This window comes from Lissotriton vulgaris, chromosome 4_1, assembly GCF_964263255.1.
Source record: "Lissotriton vulgaris chromosome 4_1, aLisVul1.2, whole genome shotgun sequence".
Taxonomy (NCBI): domain Eukaryota; kingdom Metazoa; phylum Chordata; class Amphibia; order Caudata; family Salamandridae; genus Lissotriton; species Lissotriton vulgaris.
In genome coordinates, this window is record NC_141691.1 from 68387285 (window position 1) to 68408547 (window position 21263).

At 41.6% G+C, this 21263-nt stretch overlaps 1 protein-coding gene across 2 annotated transcripts in view; it reads left to right on the forward strand.

Annotated features, from left to right (window-relative positions):
- Positions 1 to 11075, forward strand: part of EDA (ectodysplasin A) — a 1522411-nt gene extending 1511336 nt beyond the window's left edge. For both annotated transcript variants that reach the window (XM_086918330.1, XM_086918332.1), the window contains exon 8: positions 9677 to 11075. In XM_086918330.1, the coding sequence (XP_086774456.1) occupies positions 9677 to 9925 (249 nt within the window). In that variant the 3' untranslated portion in view covers positions 9926 to 11075. The remainder of the gene's footprint in view (positions 1 to 9676) is intronic.
- The last annotated feature ends 10188 nt before the right edge of the window (positions 11076 to 21263 follow it).

Consider the following 21263-nt stretch of genomic DNA (forward strand, 5'->3'; position numbering starts at 1 on the left):
TTCCCTTCTCTAAAAATTAGATCTCCTTCCATGACCAACTCAGTAGAAACATTCCAATAAGGAATAACTTCAACAGGAATATCATCCTTAGAGGGCCAACCTGTCCTAATGTATTCCAGAACTTTACCTAACACTTCATCCTCATTCATGCTCTTCCTTCACATTTCTTCAGAAATAAAACTGAACTTCTCTGAAATGATTTCTGCAATACCAGCAACTACTTCCTCATCTTCACATTTCACTTCACTTGGACATGGGAGTCTGGATAAGCAATCAGCTGTCACATTAATTTTCCCCGGAACATATTCCATATCAAAATTGTATTCTTGTAAACGTGACATGAGTCTGGCAATATGGGCAGTGGCTTTAAGACCACCACCCGGAGATAATATGGAAACCAAAGGTTTATGATCAGCTCTCAACTTGAATCTTGCTCCCCATATATAATGGCAAAAATGTTCAACCCCCCCAAACACACGCCAACAACTCCTTCTCAATTACAGCATAACCTCTCTCTGTGTTGCTTATGGTACGGGAAGTGAACCCTACATTCCATTCCTCTTTTCCAGGGCATTGTGACAAAACCCATCCTAATCCATACAGACTAGCATCAACCGTAATTATACACAACCTATTGATAGAATATGGTTTAAGAGTTGGTGCAGCTAACATTTCAGTTTTTATGTTATCAAAAACTTCCTGTTGTCTGTTACCCCAAACAAACTCAAAAATTTTCCTAGATAGTTCTCTCAGCGGCTCCATCTTAGTAGCAACATTTTTGATTCATTTTCTGTAGTATTCACAAAGTCCTGAAAATGATAACAATTTGTCTTTACAATCTGGAGCAGGCGCCTTCAAAATTGCATCTACCAGCTATTTTTTTGGCTACACGCCCTCCTTTGACACAGTGTGCCCCAAATACTCCACAGAATCTTGATATAATTTGCACTTCTTGCTTTTGATGGTGAGACCATATTTACTCAAAACCCTGCACACATTTTTGAGATGTCCTGTGTGAATTTCCACATTTTTGGAGAAAACCAGGATATCATCTTGGAAACACTTGACATAACTTTGCATATCTTTGAAAATATGACACATAGATCGCTGGAAGACTGATGCTGCCGATGCAAGTCCAAAGGGCATCCTCTTAAATTGGAAAAGACCCTGGGGTGTAATAAAAGCAGTTAGATGTCTCAAATCCTGTGCTAACTCCACCTGGTGATACGCTGATCTGAGATCAAGTGTGGAAAACACCTCAGCTTCACCCAACATACTCACCACTTCATTTATATTCGGTAACGGGTGACAATCAATAATGATATTGGCATTCAAGGCTCTCAAATCAATGCAAAGTCTCAAAGATTTATCCGGTTTACGTGCAAGAACCACCAGAGAAACCCATTCCGATGATTCCATTTCCTCGAGAACGCCACCATCCAACATTTCTTTCAACGCATCACTCAACTCCTCCCTGACATTAATGGGAACATTTCTTAATTTCTGTTTCACTGGTAGAGCACCTTGTTTAAGTTCAATAGCATGGGTAAACACTTTCAATTTTCCTAGCTTCTCAGAAAAAACTCCTGGAAATTATTTGGCTAAATCTGTCTTTCCCAAATCTTCCTCCACAACCATTACAGGATCTCTATTGCGAGGATTAAGTATAATCTTCAACTTCCACTGGTCCCTCCTAGCCAACACGTTGACCTCTTTTTTAGCAACATATAGCTTAATGTGTGCAGATCTCCCCTTAAATTGAATCAATGAAGCAACGTAGCCTATATAATCAATTGTAGATCCATCAAACCCTTGAGCAACAATGTCTGGGGAACATAAATCACTAGTGGACTTACGTGCACCATTTTTCTCATTGAAATACTTCTCTGTCACAATAGTCCAAGGGGACCCAGAATGTGCCATAAGTTCAAGGTCTTCATCCAAAAATCTAACTAAACACTTGGGAGAGTTAAGTGTCTCACTCTCAACCACACTTATGTTAATGACAAGACGAATGTTCACAATTTACAAAAGTAACTTCATTGTCAGGATTCATCCTCACATAAGACACTTCATTATTTTTATTATTTCTCTTGCTATTATCACTAAACTTCTTCCTAGCATCCCTGCAAGCTTTAGAGAAATGACCTATCGTTCCACAATTGTTGCGCTCCTTTCCTATCGCAGGACAGAATTTAAAAGAGGCCACATAGTTACTGCTCCCACACCTAAAGCATACGGCATCTTTACTATTTACTCTACTACCCTGAGGATTCTTATTTGAATTACTCATGGCACACACTTCATCACACGCTTTTTCACTCTTCTCACCCTTCGCCCCAACATCTTGTATGGTTTTCATCCATTTGTCGGACTGCTCTAACGCTTTTGCAGTAGAAATAGTATCATTTAAATTAGGATTGCCCAATATCCACAACTGCTCTTGAGTTTTTTCGCTTCTTACATTGACAATAATTTGGTCTCTAATCATTTCGGCAGATATAGCTCCAAAATTACATGAAACTACAAGAGCTCTAAGTGCAGTCAAAAAATCATCCAAAGCCTCCGACTCTCTCTGTGCACTTGTATAAAATTTGTATCAGTTGAGGGCAATGTTAGTTGTAGGTTTGAATCTGGTTTCTACACGTAACATCGCCTCATCAAATACACCCAAATCACCTGGATCTGTGGGGAGAGTTCTGAATACTGCCTGTACCTCCGAACCCAGACAGTGAAGGAAAATATCTTGTTTCCTTTCATTTCCCTTTCTTTCCCCATCAATGGCCTTTAAATATGTTATAAATTCGTCCTTCCATCTAGTCCAGGGTATTGGGGGATCACCCTTGCATTGAAGAAATTTTCTAGGAGGATCAAATTGCATTTTAAAAAAAAAAGTATAAATCAATTAAATAATCAACTAAATCCTTAAGACGCCACCAAAATAAAACATTATGCAGAATGCTCTAAAATATTATTAAGATATAACATTAAATTGAAATTGAAAGATTTGAGGAAGCTGTGCACATCAGCGTATGTGCAAGTACATGGACTACTCCTTCAGAGCTGTGCACAACAGTGTCGTGTGCATTTAAAATGTCAAAGTTAGCGTAAAAGTCACCTTTAAATACCTTTTGACTAGTTCAAATTCCGATGAAAATCCAGACGCAGAAGTTGCATTCAAGTTCTTTTGAAATAAATATCAGTAGCAGCATTCAAGTCCGATCCGACATTAACATCGGTAGCTATGACTACAAGATGACTGCCGATGACGCTAAGACGTTGCGTCGTCACATAACGTACGCGATGACGTAAATCCGCTAGCGTCAGCACAAGTTATGAAAGGAATGGAACACCTCACGTTCGAAGGACGCTTCAGGTTTCCGATTCCGTAGATGGAATGCCTCACAGTAGGACGTTTCAATCTTCGATGAGATAGGCGCACATGTGAAACAATCCACGCGTAGGATGTCGTTTGTAGATTTGAAAAACGCTAATGTAAAATCCAAGCTATTCAACTCAAAATTATCCAAAAAATCCTTTAAAAATTCCAGGAAAAACAGAATTTCACGAAGATCTTGAAGTCTGCCACATGAATACAAGCGTGATGTAACCCTCAATATTAAAGTTTAAGGTGATATGAAAGTTTCAAAATGTTGAAACTATGTAAATAGTCCAGAAATAAAATTATGGAATCCAGATATTCAGGAGACAGATGAGGAGATTAAAAGTTCTCCAAATTTTCCCCACAAAAAAAATGTAAAGGATGACAATAACATTTTTGTAAATAATCCAAAATGTAAATGTACTGCTCCTGTGCTTGACAATGTAGCAGGTACTTGACCCTCGTCGCCAAATTTGTAGAATATTCCAAATAAATTGTAGATTGATCCAAAAGTTCAAGAAGACATTTAATCAAGAACAAACACAGTACTTCACAGGCTGCAGGTCTTCAGGCTGAATGAGAATGCCAGCTCTAGATACAGTTCTACAGAATTCTCAACATAGCAGCATGTGCCATAATCAAAAGTATACAGGTTCTTAAAAGGGAAATATACAAATGGAATAAAGAATGACTTAAATAGGAAAGGACAATAATAAAGAAGGAAGCATGGCAATGTAACAGTTCTTTATGTATTTGGTCAGCTTGAGAGGCTCTGCAGCAGTTTAAAAAAGTTAATAAAATGGGCATTGCAAATTTTACAAACCGTAACAAATAGAAAGAAAGCATCCACAAAAATATACATTTGATTCAGAACAAAACAAATATTATTAAATGAAAAGAATGAATGAAACGTAAAGAACAGCTGCCAACGCTGAAGTAACAGTGGTTCAATATTTAAACATTAGGAGGACTGTACATAAGAGGATAAAACATGTTTTTGAGCAGTTTAGTGACATAAAGCTGCGATTTGTCATCTAATGAATTACCCTAACAGTCCCACTCTTCTGTCAGTAAAGCACTTTTCCTACAGATGCTCCCGTCTAAATGGTATTGTTGTTCTGTTCTTTCTTCTTATCAACCTGCTCTGTCAGGAAAGGTACCCACGCTCAACTAATGTTGATACCTGCCTTCCAGGTCTGTCTGTTCATTCACTTGGCCTTGCTCTTCACCTTAAAAATATATTGTTTATATAGTGATTTGGTTCATGTACTACTCTGAAAAATACTACTTTCTACTCTTTCTCTTTGAAGCTCTCCTCATATATGATGAGGTTATTAATGTAGTGTGGAGGATCTGTCAGGCCTATGAAAAGGTCCCCTGCACTGTATATCACAGAGCAAAAGTTGAGGTAATCCTGGGTTGAATCAGATCCTGGTCTCGAAGTCCATGCTCAGCAATCATCAGGGGCCTGATCCCCTCGCATACCAGTTGTTCTTCAGGTTTTCCAAATCTCTAACCAGCATCTGAAACTCTACCTAAATCCGCATCTGCTTTTATCGGCAAATGTTCTGATACTTCCAGAATAATTAAGCTATGATACCACACAATGTAGTAAGACAAATCATGGACAAGCACTGCACTTCTAAGCACTAGAAACAAATCTGAAAGATGAGTAAGAAAAGGATTATTTCCATTGATATTGTCCAGTATCAATTTGAGTATGCATTCTCTTTGTGTGGTAGCATTTGGCCTTTGGGTTTCCAACTGTTCCACAATGATTGGGCCAACGTCTTGTTACTGAACTCACCAGCTCACATTGACATTTGTTATCCTGAGCACTTTCAGGACAACTCCCATGACTAATCGGATCCTAATTCTTTTTTCATTATCCCTCCATGTGTACTGTTTAATGGTCGTGTTCCACTCTGCAATACAATATTTGTTAAGAATTTTGCTTTTCTAAAGATTCACCTCAGAGGGAGAAAAGCTTATTCTACTGAAGTTTACAGTGAAGAGACTGAATGCCAGAGCTGTGTGATTTTTAAAGCTTCAGCGTGCTCTTACCTCTTATTTCTGGTCTTTTTTATGGCTTATCTAGGTGGATGAAGAACATACAAATTTTGAAGTGTCTGTTCCTGAGCTTCAGATGTGAGACAGTAATGCATACTCCTTTGCCAAACCATCTCGAATCAAAACTGAGTGGAAACCATAAGACATGGCTTAAATCACATGTGGCCAAACCTTTTCCACCCCAAGAGCTGATTACTGTTCCATATCCTATGAATAGTGCATCAACAGTGTTGGCTTAGTTCTTGGGCCTGCCTCACCTTTTAGGAGATCTCGAACTGGAAAGGGCAATCAAAGTAATGATTCCCCATCCTATGATGGCAACTATTCTGTTCATTCTAACATTCTATACATGTGCACATATAGGTCACTAATAAAGTAAGAGCTAAGCTGTGGAACAATATGGTGCAGAACAGAGAGCACAAGCCATTGATAAATAATTCAGAATTGGTTACAATATACAAATAGATTGGTCAAACAGTTAGAGTCTAATATTTCCTAACAAGACATCAGTTTTAGGTCTTTTGTCAGCATTCATCAAAAATGTTCCTTTCTGATAGTGATGGTGCCTATATTGTTCAGCACACTGCCAGTACATAGAAGTTGGGAACTCAGACCTAGCATGTGGTGCTAAGCCAAATGTCTGCACATCTACCCCCAATTTACAGCAGTACAACAGTAAAAAGTCTTATTGCACTTGGTGGTGCTTTCGTGGTGCCAGCACCCAGCCACCTTTGGTGTTAATGAACTGCACGCCAAACAAGTGCAGAAAAGTCACAAAAATGCCACGTAAGAGAAATTTGGAACCCAACAAGGAAAAAGAATCAATAAATGCAAATTGGCCTATTTGTGCTTAAGTACATATAAGATACACAGATTATTATCCAACAATTACTTGCATTTTTTTAAATAACACTTTTTAATTTATTTTTAATTTAACAATACGAAAACAAAAGGGTATCAGCGTACAGCATAGCATTAATCAAATTCGTTCAAAGTAACAATACATATTCTTAGTGTCCTTAATTTCTTGTTTAGACACCCATAGAGAAAGAGTAATTCGACCACAAGCCCCACACATTTACATATTTATGCGGGCATCGGCTCTATTGACATGCATATTCTTCTACCCTGGCACACCTGTTCATTCTGTGTGCCTACTCCTGTATAGAAGGGGCCTTTTCTGATCGCCAGTGACGTGTACAATTGCGTTTCTCCCATTGCAACCAATAATCTAGTGGCTCTTGGGCCACCCTATTCGTTCATCAATCCCAGAAGGGCCGTTCTAGGGTCAGTAACAACCGTTCTGCCCATCACCTTAGTGATAGTTGAGTAAATACATGCCCAATACCACTGTACGACTGTTCAGGCCCATACAGTAGGATAAAAGGTTCCAGGCTTAACTCTACTCCTGTCGAGTGGTCAAGACTCTCTTTCATTTGACTAAATATTGTGCAGGTATTTCAGGTGAATGAGTCTCAGTCGGATTGCTATTGCTAAAGCTCAGGGAACCTTCCTTGCTTCAATCTAGTCACATCTTGACTCAGTTTCCTAGATCCTTGACATTCAAAGGATCAACTTATTTTAGTCCATAGTCTTACTGCTGCATTGGAAAACATAAAACCCTTGCTGCTTCCGTATGCTTACTACAAGATGTGAAATCTAAGGCTTAAGAAGTACAGAAGGAAAAAGTTCATTAACCCCTAAACGGCTGATGGGAGCACTCCCTCCCCAGTGCTGCGCACGTCCGACGCAGCCCTGCCCACCTAATAGAACGCCTGTACTGCTGCGGAAAAACCGCTCTGGTTAAGGCGTTAATGCAATAGCCTTTTCCTTAGAAAAGTCCTATGGGACACGGATATATGCAATCATTCTTCCAGAGTTACAAGAAGGCATTACACTCCCATTAATTAGATTTTGGGTTTACTCCATTTCTATGTGCCTACCTATTTGGGTTCACTCCATTTCCATTTGCACACCTGAATGGGCACAATGTATCCCTTTGTATCAGCATGTTCAAGACAAGATATTAAACCATCTAGGCATGAGATTCATGTATGCATAGAAAACACCACCACAAAGCTTGTCCTGAGTAAAAGGGGAAACTGATGTATGTAAATTAAAGAAAACTGAGAAACCACTTTGGAGAAAACCATATCATAGAAAATCAATTTTAAGGAAAGGCAATTTTAAGAAAATAGAAATTTTCGGAAGGAAAAATTTTAAAGGAAAGATACTTTTAAGGTAAAAATCTAAATTGCATTAAAATTGGGTGTAATACATGGGCAGTGAAGGGTTTATGGTTCAGGCATTAATAATCTTTAGGGATGATGATTGGATTTAGGGGTCAATGATGGGTGAGTTCTGGTGTAGAAAGGATTTTTTAGGCTTCAGGGATAGGATAGATTTCGGAATGCTGAGGTTGTTTGGGGGCCAGTTATGGGGGAGATTGGGGTGGTGAGGTGTTTCTAGGATTCATGATTGATTTGAATTTGTTCAGAGATAGGTTTTTAGGGGTCAGGACTGAGTGGTGTTAAGGGGTGATAAGGGTTTTTGTTTAGGGTCCTGATGGGCGGAGTTTAGGGGTGGAGTCTGGGGCATAAAGCTGGCCCCTGCAGCACAAGGTGTCCCCCAACGATTCAGACGCCTCACCCTTCGGGAGGCCGCTATTCAGCCCAAGGTCAATGAATATTTGTGAGATATTGGAGACTTGGCATATTCTGCAGGGAGGCCACCTAATGTTGCGTTATGCCACTGTGGTGAGTGGTTTTAAGGGATGGGTGAGGTTTAGACATAGAAAGGAATTGTTAGGAAGGGGTGAAGATTCGGGGTTTAAGTGCTCTGGGATGTGTGTAGTTTCGGGGTCACGGATGCGTGTAGGTCAGTTGTGGTGAGGGACTTTTAGGGTTCAGAGGTGGGTCGAGTTTAGGGGTAATAATGGCTTTTAGTGTCACGGATGGGTGGAATTTAAGGGTCAGAGATAGATGTATGTTTGACATGATGATGGGATTGTGACTGGGTCAGGGATTGATAGTGCATAGGGATAGTGAGGGGTCAATGAATTAAAATCATGTGAAATAATTGACAGTGTAGAAATCCGAAGTAATGTCTCCTGAGGTATAGCATTGAAAGAAATACCTCCTACAGAAATGGAAGTAAGATCTGCAGGCATTGCATTCACACCTTACAACAATAAGCATCCCAAAGCTCATTTGGAAACAAAATCCTCATGTGAATAGGTTTCTATGAAATGGTAAATGCCATTCATCATGCATATTTCCATTGAACAGTTTAGGTTAAATGGTTTCTCAGTAATCATATTCTATGAAATTGTTTTTTAGTGAAATCACATACAACAGGGTGGAACACATTCTCACATTGCCAGCATGTGTTTGACATATGAAAGAGAATCAATTGTCATCCCTTTAGAGGCCAGCCGGGCCACCTTCATGGGCTGATCCAAGTGTTGGTTGTCAAGTTGATTCTTTTATGGTTTCAACTATGGTCTCCCAGTAAAGTAAACCTTTAAAACCCAGGCTTTCCCACAGATCTATTTGCTGGCGCGACCAAATGTCCCCAGCTGGGGAAAGGTCAACTTTCTCCAACAAAGCATTTGAGTTGAAATGATCAGGATAGACAGTTGAGAGGAATAAATAAATTACCTTTATGGCGTTTCAGTTTCTTTTAGTTCTTGCACCCTGTCTTTCACCATACCCAGCTTTCCTCAGACCTGAAAAATATGGCCCAGAGCCTGGTGCACATTGAGAGACATATAATTGTAACAGGGTTCAAAAGGTTTTTAAGGCTAAATTATCTTTTCGGCGGAGGCCTCTGCCCAAATTGTTGAAATCAAAGTTCCAATCCAGGTTGTAAAGAAGGGAAAGCAAGGACTAAAGTAACCAGATGCGCCATAAAGGTAATCTTTGATTATAGTGCACTTGAATTATGAGTGTTTTTGTGTTATCTCGACAAGTGTCTTCGTGTGTCTGTCTGTGTGTGCTATGCACATCAAGTTGTTTGAGCAAATACGTTGTCTGTATTGCATAGGTTTAGGGGAGTTTGTAATGAGGAGGTGGATATGTGTTGATTACCTAAATGTAGTGTTTTTGTATTTTGTTCCATATAATATGCATGCCATCAGTAGGGCGACCTGGGTGTGGTTTAGAGGGTGTAATGCGTTTCCTTAGCTTTAAGTACATTTCTCTGACTCTTTTTTTTCCCTATTAGGTTTACTACCTCAACTTCTCCGACTTTGCAAGCTATGAGGTCCTGGTGGATGACGTACCCTTCCTACAGTGCACCCGAAGTATAGAGACAAGGAAGACCAGTTTTAATACTTGCTATACCGCTGGCGTTTGCCTTCTGAAAGCCAAGCAAAAGATCACAGTAAAGATGGTCCATGCTGATATCTCAATTAACATGAGCAAACATGCTACATTCTTTGGTGCTGTGCGACTGGGAGAAGCACCAGGATAGCAGGCTGGTCTGGCTGCCTATTTAGGATGCAGACTCTTGAAGATCACACAGTGCTGCCAGTCATCTCTCAGTATTTCAGGGTATATTTTATACAGTCTCACAGAAAGCTGCTCAGCACCTTCTGGGCCCTTGAGTCGCCTAATCAGAGGAGAGAAGACTTTACCAAATGGAAGGATTGGGGTGAAGCTGTTGAAACTTTTATTAGTGGTTTTATGATGGCAGCCAGCATCACAGGCACACCATGGCTACATCGGTTTTGAGAAGGACCATTATGAGACTTCGACTGGCTGCTAAACCTTCCTGCATGGACTCCTAGATATGCTGGGAGAGATTGTGTGGAGGATTCGTCCACCTTGCACTAAGACTTCCCTTGTTCAGGGAGAAATTCCCAAGAGGCATGGACATTATTTGTAGTTGTGCTGCTGGTGAAATCTAACCTTGGTCTGTTCTAGATGTCTCTCTCTAGATTTAGGGTTGATGTAACCTTGATAAGGAGCCTTTGTAGTAGAGGAACACATCGGAGCCAGAGAAAATGACTGAGGATTGTTTATGAATATGTTCAAAGATGGGATTAAATGTCCTTTTATGGGAGATCTGAATGATGAGTTGAAACATAAAAGGTAGCAGGTCAATAACAAAACGAAGAAGGCCATGTCCTTAAGGTTGAAAACAGGTGAACATTTGTCCCCATGTTTCTCCTTTATTGACTGTGTTTTGTCAATGCTGCAAGAGGTGAAGTATGTGATACTCACGTCCTGTCATCCTCTCTCAAACCCCTCACTGTGCAAGTTTTTTTTTCTTTCTATGCCCATGTGCTGCCTTCATGTTTTAAAAATATTGGTCCACGTTTTTTTCAAGTCAGTGTTTTGGAGTTTTATTTATTAATGTATCTTTGCATAATTGTTACTGTGTTGCATTTTCTTCGGAACACCATTTAAACATGTTTATTTCATGATTCAAGGAACCTCTTTCGGTGGCAGAGTGGTGGACATAGAGCACCTCATTTCCTTGCCTTCTTTGTCATTGTGGCGTATCTCTCTGTTAATTGATCAATAATGATCAGATGACGTGCCTGGGAGCGTTTGGAGCCCAGGTTTTCACTTTTCCACTTCTACTTTAATAAACTAATTTGCTCTTGTGATAACCACAACTTGAATGCAAGAGTGAAATTACATCTAACCTGTGGACCATGCACCACAGCTATAATTTAGTTGTAAGATTGTAAGTACTGCTTTCCCATTGTTGAAGTGATCGTATTTGGAGAGGCTTTGGGAGACAAACTTTGGAAGTGATTGTGAGGATAAACCATGAATCTGCTTCCTGAGGTAGTAGAACTTAGAGTTGTTTGTTAAAGTAAATGTGCGTTCAGTGAATTAAGTATAATATGTAGGTACTCTACACAGTAGAAGTTTGGGAAACCTTGTGATGTAGAAATTGATGATACTTTAGACACACAGTAAGAGAACCTGTGGCTTATATATGCTTTCCTGTTTAGTAACACAGAGGTAGATAAAGAGGAGATTCCTGAGATAGATTTCAGGATATAACTTAGTAAGCAGACTTTAGACATATGTCTTGAGAGAAGAACTTAGGCTAAAAATACTGAGTTTGGAGATATCCTATATATCTTCACATGTGGAGGGTAACATCAGAAGTTACCTACTGAAGTGGATTTAAGATTTATTCAAGGTGTATTTCAAAGTGGAGTGTGGCGTTTATTTAAATTAAATATGTTAATTTCAATGTTCCTCAAACTGTACGATTTGGCAGAACTGATAAGTCTTAATTCAAGGGTACTTAATGAATTTTGAGGTCGGGTAATTGTAATTGTAATTGTAAAATAGTTTTTATAGAGCGCATGCTATCGCTCCACGGAGCATCTTGGCGCTGTAAAAACCGTAGCCTAGAATGGTGGGCCGGAAATACTACTCACATCACTTTCAAAGTACCTGAAGGTTTATTTGAGCCTAGACTAACTGTTTACTAGCCGTGTCTGGTAGATTAAAAATCCAGGTTTTCAGGGCTTTCCTGAATTCGATTTCAGTGGGGATTTGCCGTAGGCTTTGTGGGAGTTTATTCCAGGCTTTAGTACCAAGGACGGGTAACATTTCATGCTCAAGCAACTAAAGCTGAACAATATTTTAGGAACATCTGCTCTTATACCGTGCGAAGGGCCTCTTACTAGTTACATCGATGACTAAGGTTTTTACTAATCTTCTGTATGTTGTCTGTCTAATAGGTTCCTTACTAGAGGACCAATACATGTAACTGGAATAAGTTTAACAGTTGCTTCATAAAGCGAGGCCATATAATAGAGAGAAAAGGTGCATGGTTGCATATAAATCCGGATTCAAACTATTCGCCTATGATTCTGGCCTGTCAAGAACTAGACTTTCCATTAGATTTTGCTTCATTTTTTAACTCCACGAGTTGTGAAAGGACAGTATGAAATGCGAAGGGAACGTTTAGCGCAGCCTTAGAGCAGCATTAGCAACCTCTCCTCAATTTACCCCATCTGTTCTATATAGATTTTTTGCTCTTGCAGATTCCACACCACATTTCCAAAACTGTTTTGTTTATGAAAACAGTCTGAGTAATCTGTGTAAAAAAAGAAATCATGAAACAAATGGTCGTTTGCAGGGTGCACGATCCAGGAACAGTTCCGGCAAGAATTTTCCTTAGTTAGGAGAGATTATTCACTTCGATTTCTACAAAGATGGCCATAAGCATTTGAAGTAGGCTTAGTTTGCCCTTTTCTTTTTTCTCAGTGCAAAAGGATGCCAAAAAGAATTGGACTTTTTTTTGGTGGATAAAAAATCCGTTTGTTTACTATAAGTTAGAAAGGACTACTCAAAACATATATTGATGTACTTAATTGTAGATGTGTGAGTCAATTGTTGTGTCCTGGAATTTAAGTTCTGGTTCTTGACAGTGCATTTACATGAATTCTGTCCTATGTAAAGGAAATTAGGGCAAGATGTACTAACACATTTTCTTTTCACAATTTCTGCGATGCAGTAAAACCAGGGTTTTCAAGAAGAAAATGTGGTTTTAAAATGTACTCAACCAATTTATCGATCCAGTTACATGTCTCCAAATCTCTAAATGGCTTTAGGAAATCAGAAGGAATCGCTATTTGGAAGTGGTGTGTATAGGGCATCAATAACTGGTACTGATTCCTAAAGATATGTATTCAAGCTTTGCGACACAAATGGGGTCTCAAAACATTAATATTTTTCCAACACCTCAAGGAGGTGGTAACCTGTTCAAAATAATAAGAGGTTTCGAGAGCACCTCTTCGCCTTTGTGTATGATCCCAAAAATATTTTTAGTGGTAGACCTACTCTTAAAAATAGTTTAACATTTTTTCTTTTTTTTGTAATTGCGTCCTATTTTTCTTAAGGAAATTGAACTGCATTTACAAAAAAAAGATTGCTGTATTTAAAAGTAATCGCTGACATGGTGGTCTGCTGACCCCAGCAGCCCACCATCCTTTTGATGGCAGTGAGTCGTAGTGGGTCGCAATTCATGAGGAAGGCCAAGTTGCGACCCACTGTGATTCATTGTTTTGTGAACCAACCTATTTGTACATAGATTGGTTCGCCAAAATACTGTTGGATTTGCTAAATGGAACCACTTTTAGGGAAGCCAATGTATGTACATCTGCCCTATATTTCTATTGGCTTACCATCCGGAAGCAAATGAGTGACAATTATTAAACATGGAATATATATATATATTATATACTATATAATATCAGTGCTATCAAAAAAGTGTCATTTTGCCTATCCAACAGGCAACTAGGATTTATTTGAAACATTTTGCACATGACTCGGCTGCAATAGGTTGCATGTTCTAGATCACCATTCAGAACTAACAATTCCATTAAACACCATGGCATCCCTTTAAATGCGCTCAGAAGAGATGAAAAAAAGGAGCGGTGTTTGCTGTTTGTTTTCTTCCCTGTACTAAGACACTGTTTACTCTTGATTTTTCCACGAAGTTAAGATTGCGACTTACCTTTCAATGATCCTACACAAGAAAGGTAGTTATTTGATTGGTTGATGGTTGACTAGCCCATTGTGTTCCTGTTAAGTTTTTCATATGAGGAACAATTTGAAGATGCCTAGGGTAAGGGGTGTGTTGATCATGTTGAGCAACTTGAGTAGGCTCACAGACATATTTGCAGTTAGACAAAACAAACCTTGCATAATTAATTGTACCATGAACAAAGGTTTAAGCAATAAAATATGAAAGTGAAAATGGAAACCTAAATCACCTTGAACTAAAGATGCTGAAAGTTGATCACTTAACTGTGGAAGCTTTAGAGTAAGTGTTAGGATATCCAGTAACTCAAATCTCAATGACTGAAAATCTGCGATTTTATCCTGTAATCAGAATCACCCCCAGCTTCGTAAACCACACAGAAGCACCAAAGATGGAAAATGGCATGAAGAAATAAATTAGAAAAATATACCAACTAGAGGGTAAAAAGTTATTATATATTTACCAACCTTTCATTTTCATTATATTTAGAGTGACATAATCTGCTGGAACACGATTTAGAAGAATTCAAATGAAAGGTTTATTGAGATAGCTTCACAATGCACCAGTCTCTTTTTTTTACTCTATCTCTCTTGGGTTTTCAGAAATGGGGATTCTCCGGTGTTCTCTTTCCTTTGTTTCCTCGTAAAAAAGGTGAGATCTCTGTCCATTTTTCAATTCTGTACAAAGGTTAGTAATTCCCCTCAGTAGCCAATAGAATAGTTTCTTCAAATATTCTCTCTGTATTCTCATGGAAGCGTGGTCCACCCTGGTGGTTAGTTCCCCTACAATCCTATCTTGTGCTTTTCTGCCAGTTTTTTCATTGATGAAGAGGTCAGTGTCAAGGATGAATCCAAGTGATTTTGTGTTTGTGTCAGATAGAAGGTGAAACTATCTATGTTCCTTTCGTACAGCCATCCTTGAGTTTATTATTATTATTTGCAGTTGAGAAAGAATGAGTTCTGCCTTGATTATAATTAGTTATAGTAAGGTGCTTGTCATTCATTTCACAATGCAAATGAGGACATAATGTCAAAAGCAGTGAAGATGTGTGTTGTTGGCATATTGATGTGTTTTGATGCTCTTGTGAGTGAGTATGGTCCGATGGGGTGCATGAGCAGGTTAAAGGTGATGGGAGGCAGAATGGAGCCCTGGGTTTCTCTATAAGGAACTAGTAATTGCTGGTATATTGACAATTCCATCTGGCTCAATAGATAGTTGTTGACCTGGTCAAAAGAGAGTTTCTGGTTCAGGCGACTGGAGAACCCTGATCATTGAATGTAAAGAGGCACCTTCCTAAGCCTTGAGGGACTGATGCCCTCCAGTACATCAGATTAGGTAGCAAGGTGGGATCTAGGGTAGAGAAAACAGTGCTACCAAGGGAGCTCAAACAAGACCAGGGTAAAATCTTTAAGACCGCCTTGTGGTAAAATATGAGTCTGTGTTCTTGATAAGTCACCCCTACCTTTCTGACAGACTTACCAATTGCACTGCTGCAGGCCCTGTGAATCTCCAGCTGCAACGTCGGACTAATGGTCATAAATCCCTTTAGAGAGTGATGGGAAGCTGACACAAGTACAATTGAGTGAAGTCAATCAGTGGGTAACACCTTCCTCCAAACATATCATCACTGGATCAGGAGTGAGTGAGCCAAGATTGGAGGAGCCAGTTGAAAGTTACTAAGCAGGGAGTAAAGGAACCAAATGAATTCTCCCTGTGGAGGAAGGAGAGTAAAGCAGGAACTGGTCAGGAGGAAGAAAGCAAACTAGGTCTGATCAAGTAGGAGCAGTCGTTGCAGGTCCTATCTTATATGGAGGAAGTTGTTGAGAGACTGTCCTTGTGGCTGCACCTTTTTCAAGGCCTTTCCTTGATTGCTTTCTGATATTAGGTTTATTGGCTGGGTGTGTGTGGGAGAGGCTTGGAGCCCTACAAGGAGGACTTACCAAAATAAGACAATGGTTACCTACTATCGGCTTCCAGCTCCTTGCATTGAGCCTGTGTTTCCTGGAGCCCTTGCTGTGTGCTCTGTCACCTCCCCACGATGGCTGTAGTCTTCAAGGTGCTTTCCCTACAACCTTCCCCCACTGCTATAATCTTCTTAATCTTATGAGCCACCTCTTCCCCCATGACAAGTATGTTTGTGTAACTATGGATCAATCATTAAAACAGCTGGATTTGTAGAGTGCATGAAATCACAAGCAACAGTATCCAGGCGCTAGGTTTGTGCTGGTGTCAGGCCAAAAGCCAGGTTTTGAGTGTCTTTCTGAATTCAGGGGTAGAGGATGATGTTCGGAGGTGAAGGGGAAGGTAGTTCCAGGACTTGGCGGCTAGGTAAGAGAAGGAACGTCCTGCACTGTAGGTTCGGTGGATGCGGGGGGAGTGAGCAAGGACAGGTTAAGCAGAGTGCAGGCATCTGGAGGTTTGGTGGACGTTAAGGCGGTGATTGATACATGCTAGTACTTGGGCATGGAGTGTCTTGTAGATGTGTATCAGAATCTTGAATTGATATTTTTTCGGGATTGGTAGCTAGTGGAGGTTCCTGAGATGGGTTGGGGGTGATGTGGCTCACCTAAGGGAGGTCGAGGATTAATCTGGCATCTGAGTTCTGTATCGTCTGGAGTCTCTTCAGGAGCTGGAGGGTGGTTCCTGCGTGTAGCGCATTGCAGTAGTTCCGCCGGCTTGTGACTAGGGCTTTAGTGACAGTTTTCCTTGTGGTAATGCAAGCCATCTGAAGATCTTTCAGAGCATGCAAAGGGTGTGGAAGCAGACAGCGGAGACTGGGTTGATCTGGTGTTTCATGGTGAGTTTGCTGTCCAGGAGGATGCCAAGGTTACGGGCGTATGCACTGCCTGTAATGGGTTGGGCAGTTAGGCAATAGGAAGAGTGTGATGGAGCTCAGTCCTAAGAGTGAGTTGCTAAAGGACTGTGTAAGAAATATCCATGAGTGTTTCCAGTGTAAGGATCAGTGCTTTGTGGCGGACCTCATCAGATGCTACTGAGACATCATGTAAGATCAGAGGCTTTCGAGCAGTCACGTACGATCATGGGGTAGGGGCATCTTGAGGAGTGTTGTATATTATTTAGACCAAACTGTCACTGTCTGTATGTAGTATTTATATAGAGCAAACGTAGCTGAAAAGGAGGGGGTGCTTTACAGGGTCCAAAGCAAAGAAACAGTCAACATGTGATTGAAAGGATAACTGTTTTCGAAAAGTGAAAGTGCAATTATCCAGTATTAGGGGTATCTTTCATAGATTCACATGCCTGAATCATTCCCCGTCGTCGGGGTGGGAGTCCCCGGTACATAAAAAGAGTAATGTTATATAGACATATATATATATAGTAATGGGCCAGAGGCCTCTCATTAGTAACATAGCCTTGTCCTTTTGTAAAAAGGACCAAACTTTGGCCAAGAGCCAATTGGCTATCACCACCCTCTAGAACCTTCCTGGAAGGAGCCCTAGTCCCTCAGATTTTCTACCGCACATCGTGCTAAGGGAGTCTCCACTGAGCTCTGCTCAGTTTTCCTTCATTTTCTGGATTTTTCCACAACTTTTCTCACAGAATTTATTCTCTGGTGAAGGGTTTTCAGTTTACCATGGCTGATACTCCTAAAAAAGGACTTTTTAGACCTTGTGCCTCTTGTGGCAAGAAGAGGCTTCATGAAGATGACAGGCATGAGGATTGCCTTTATTGTCTCTACCCAGACCACTCTTCTAAGGATTGTAAAGTCTGCCAGACTTTTTCTACAAAGACCCTCAAGGACAGAGAGGGGCGCCTGTTGATATGGCTTCAGAGACTGAAAGATAAAGACCAGGCAGTCTCTTCAGGTGAGAGCGAGTGTTCCATCAGGAGTACACATTCCTCTCCTAAAAGGCCTAGAGTGACATCCCCAGGACCATCTTCGGAGCCACCTCAAAAGAAGACGCGGAAGTCTTCAGAGGTTCATTCTAAGGCCGTGTCTGTGAAGGTTTCTCCTCAGGATTCTGCTTCCACCTTTAAGAAACCATTCACAACATCATCAGCTCTGCCTGTGACATCGTCGACAGCGACCATCTCCACTTCTGTGGCGTCATCCACGTCGACGTCTACAACATCATCGTTGTCGACGGGTAGGTCCGTTTAATCTATTATTACAATAAAGAAATCGTCGTCGACGAGCTCTTCCACGACGACGCAGTCTAAATCATTGTCGGTGAAAGCTCCATTGTCGTCGACAAAATCATCATCGACGTCGACAAAAACATCATCGACGTCGACAAAGGCTCCATCGACGTCGACACCATCACCGTCGACAAAGTCGTCGACGAGACCATCGACATCGACACCAACGTCATCTGGATCAATCTTCGACGTCCCTCCATCGAAGACCATCCCGTCGATGGGCTCGACGACGACAGAGTCACCTACCTTAAAGTGTAGATACACTCACTTTAGGATTACTAAACGTACTCTGACACCGGATTTAACCTCTCCGAGCAGAATCCAGGCTTTACCACCTGCGCATCTACTGGACAATGAAGATTCAGATGAGGGCTCTATGTTCCAGACAGCAACTAGCCCATCTGAACTGCACGTAAAATATCATGAGAGTTCAGATTATGAAGAGCAAGAAGGGGACGAAGTGGATTACCAGGAGGAAGTTCAGCCTCCTCCTCCTCCTCAACAACCTATGGTGTGTCTTCCCGCATTTATTGTCACAGATCTGCAGTTCTTAATTGCGGACTACAAACAACGGTTTCCCTCCACTCCTCCCCCACCTCCAGTGGTTTCCCCTCCGCCTAGACCTCGGCCTCCACCTCTAGTGCTTCGGCCGGATCCTGCTCCTTCGCATCCTCCGCCATCCTCCGCTGATGAAGAAGAAGAGCAACAGCAGGAGGAAGGGGAACTCCGGGACTCACATTACGAATGGGATGACTACGTCATTCCATGTCCAGCATCCCCTGTGCCAACGCAAGCAGATCCGCCTCTGGAAGACATTGGAGAGTTCCATAATATCCTGGAGAGGGCGGCTTTGCGTTTTAAAATCCAATGACCACACAACAACAGGACTGCTTCCTTTATGCTTTTAAGGAACCATTCAAAAAGACTGTAAGGTCCATCCCTTTTATTGACTACATTTGGGACCAAGGGGTTAAGATCATGCAAAACCCTTCTTCTTTGCCCCCAGTTCTGCATGGGCTGGACAAGAAATATAGGGCTCCAGACACGACTCCAGCTTGCCTTACTGGCCATCCAAGCCGGACTCGGTCATTACTCAAGCAGCGCAGCGCAAAGCTAAAAATCCTTCTGCTGCTCTAACTGCGCCACCGGATAAAGAGGGACGAAAACTGAACAATATTGGAAAGCGGTTTTCTTCTATGTCCGCATTATTAGTGCGTGCTTCAAAATCTATGGCACTGTTAGGACGCTACAGCCGTCAAATGTGGCCTGATATCGCCCCATATTTGGGATCATTGTCGGTGGAAGAAAAGGAGGAAGCAAAAAAGATTCTCTTAGAAGGCGAACGTTCAGCCTCTGAGATGATTGACTGTGCGATGGATATCGCATCCACAGGGTTCCGTCCACTAGCTGGAGCTGCGGTTCTGAGACAACAAGGCTGGCTCAAAGCAACTACCTTCCGACCGGAAGTGCAAACCAAAGTGCTCGACATGCCGTACGATGGCCAACTTCTGTTTGGAGCACACATTGACGAAGCGCTTCAAGGTATTAAAAAAGATACCAATACAGCGAAGGCACTGGGTAACCTCCAGTTTAAAAATTCTCCCTTTCGGGGCTCCAGAGGGAGGGCCAATCTTCAAGAGGTGGTTTTCAAAGTTACAGGTCCTCGTACAGCTCAAATCAGCAGTACAAACCCCAGTATCAGCAAAGACAACAACAGCAGTCGTCCTACAATAAGTCTTCCTTTCGTGGTAGAGGAGGAAAAAAGGACACAGCCAGAAGACAATGACTTCTCTCTGCCACAGGTCTCCACTTCTTCTCCGCCATGCAAAGTTGGAGGAAGAATTTCATCTTTCCTACAAAATTGGAAACAGATCACTATGGATCGATGGGTCCTCCAACTAGTTCGATTCGGACACTCTCTGGAGTTCGGGGAAACTCTGCCCCAAACTCCTCCTCGCCAAATGCTACACAATAATTTGCATCTGCTGCAGTTGGAACTCTCACTAATGCTCCAGAAAGGAGCAGTAGAAAGATTCCCTCTTGGTCTGAAAGGCACGGGGTACTACTCCCGATTCTTCTTAATTCGGAAGAAAGAGAAGAAATGGAGACCTATAATGGACTTAAGGGATCTGAACAAGTATCTCAAGAAACAGTCATTCCGTATGGTGTCCATCCAGGAAGTGCTGCAACTCCTCAATGCAAATGACTTCATGGTGTCTCTAGACCTTCAAGACGCTTATTTTCATATACCTTTCCACAGGAATCACAAGCAATACCTCAGGTTCGCTGTGGCTGGCAAACACTACCAGTTTCGGGTGTTGCCCTTCGGCCTGAAGTCGGCACCACACATTTTTACAAAATGCCTGTCTCCAGTAGCAGCATACCTCCGGCAACAACTTCACCAAGTCTTCCCATACTTGGATGACTGGCTTGTCAAGGCACCTACTTTTGCAGGTGTGACCAAGTCCTCCAACGCCTGTCTTCAACTTTTCGACGACCTGGGCCTTACTCTCAATCGAGATAAATCTGTCCTTCAGCCTTCCCAGCGTCTCACTTTCCTAGGCGCTGTCCTAGATACAGCTCAGAAGAAAGCATTCCCTTCGCAGGAGCGTCAATCCAAGTTGGCATCCTTGGCGGCCCGGATACAAACCAAAAGGACCATCACGACGCGCCTGTACAAATCCCTGCTAGGGATGATGTCTTCAAACATCCTGTTAGTTCCACACTGCCGTCTTCATATGCGCCCTCTTCAGGAGGTGCTATCTACTCAGTGTACAGGATCGTTCGACGATGTAATCCGAGTGACTCCCACCATGGTCAGAGCTCTACAGTGGTGGATTCACCCACAGAATCTTATGAGGGGTCTAACTTTCCTGCTTCCAGCGTCGCCACATATTGTAACCACAGATGCATCCCTAGAAGGTTCGGGTGCGTTCCTCCAAGAGCTCAGAATCAACGGACACTGTTCCCCTGCCGAAAGACAACTGCACATAAACCTTCTCGAGTTGAGAGCAGTTTACCTGGCGCTTCGAGCGTTCCTGCCTCGGATCAAAGATTCCCCAGTGCTTGTGAGAACAGACAACACCACCACAATGCACTATAGAAACAAGCAGGGGTGACTCGCTCTCTG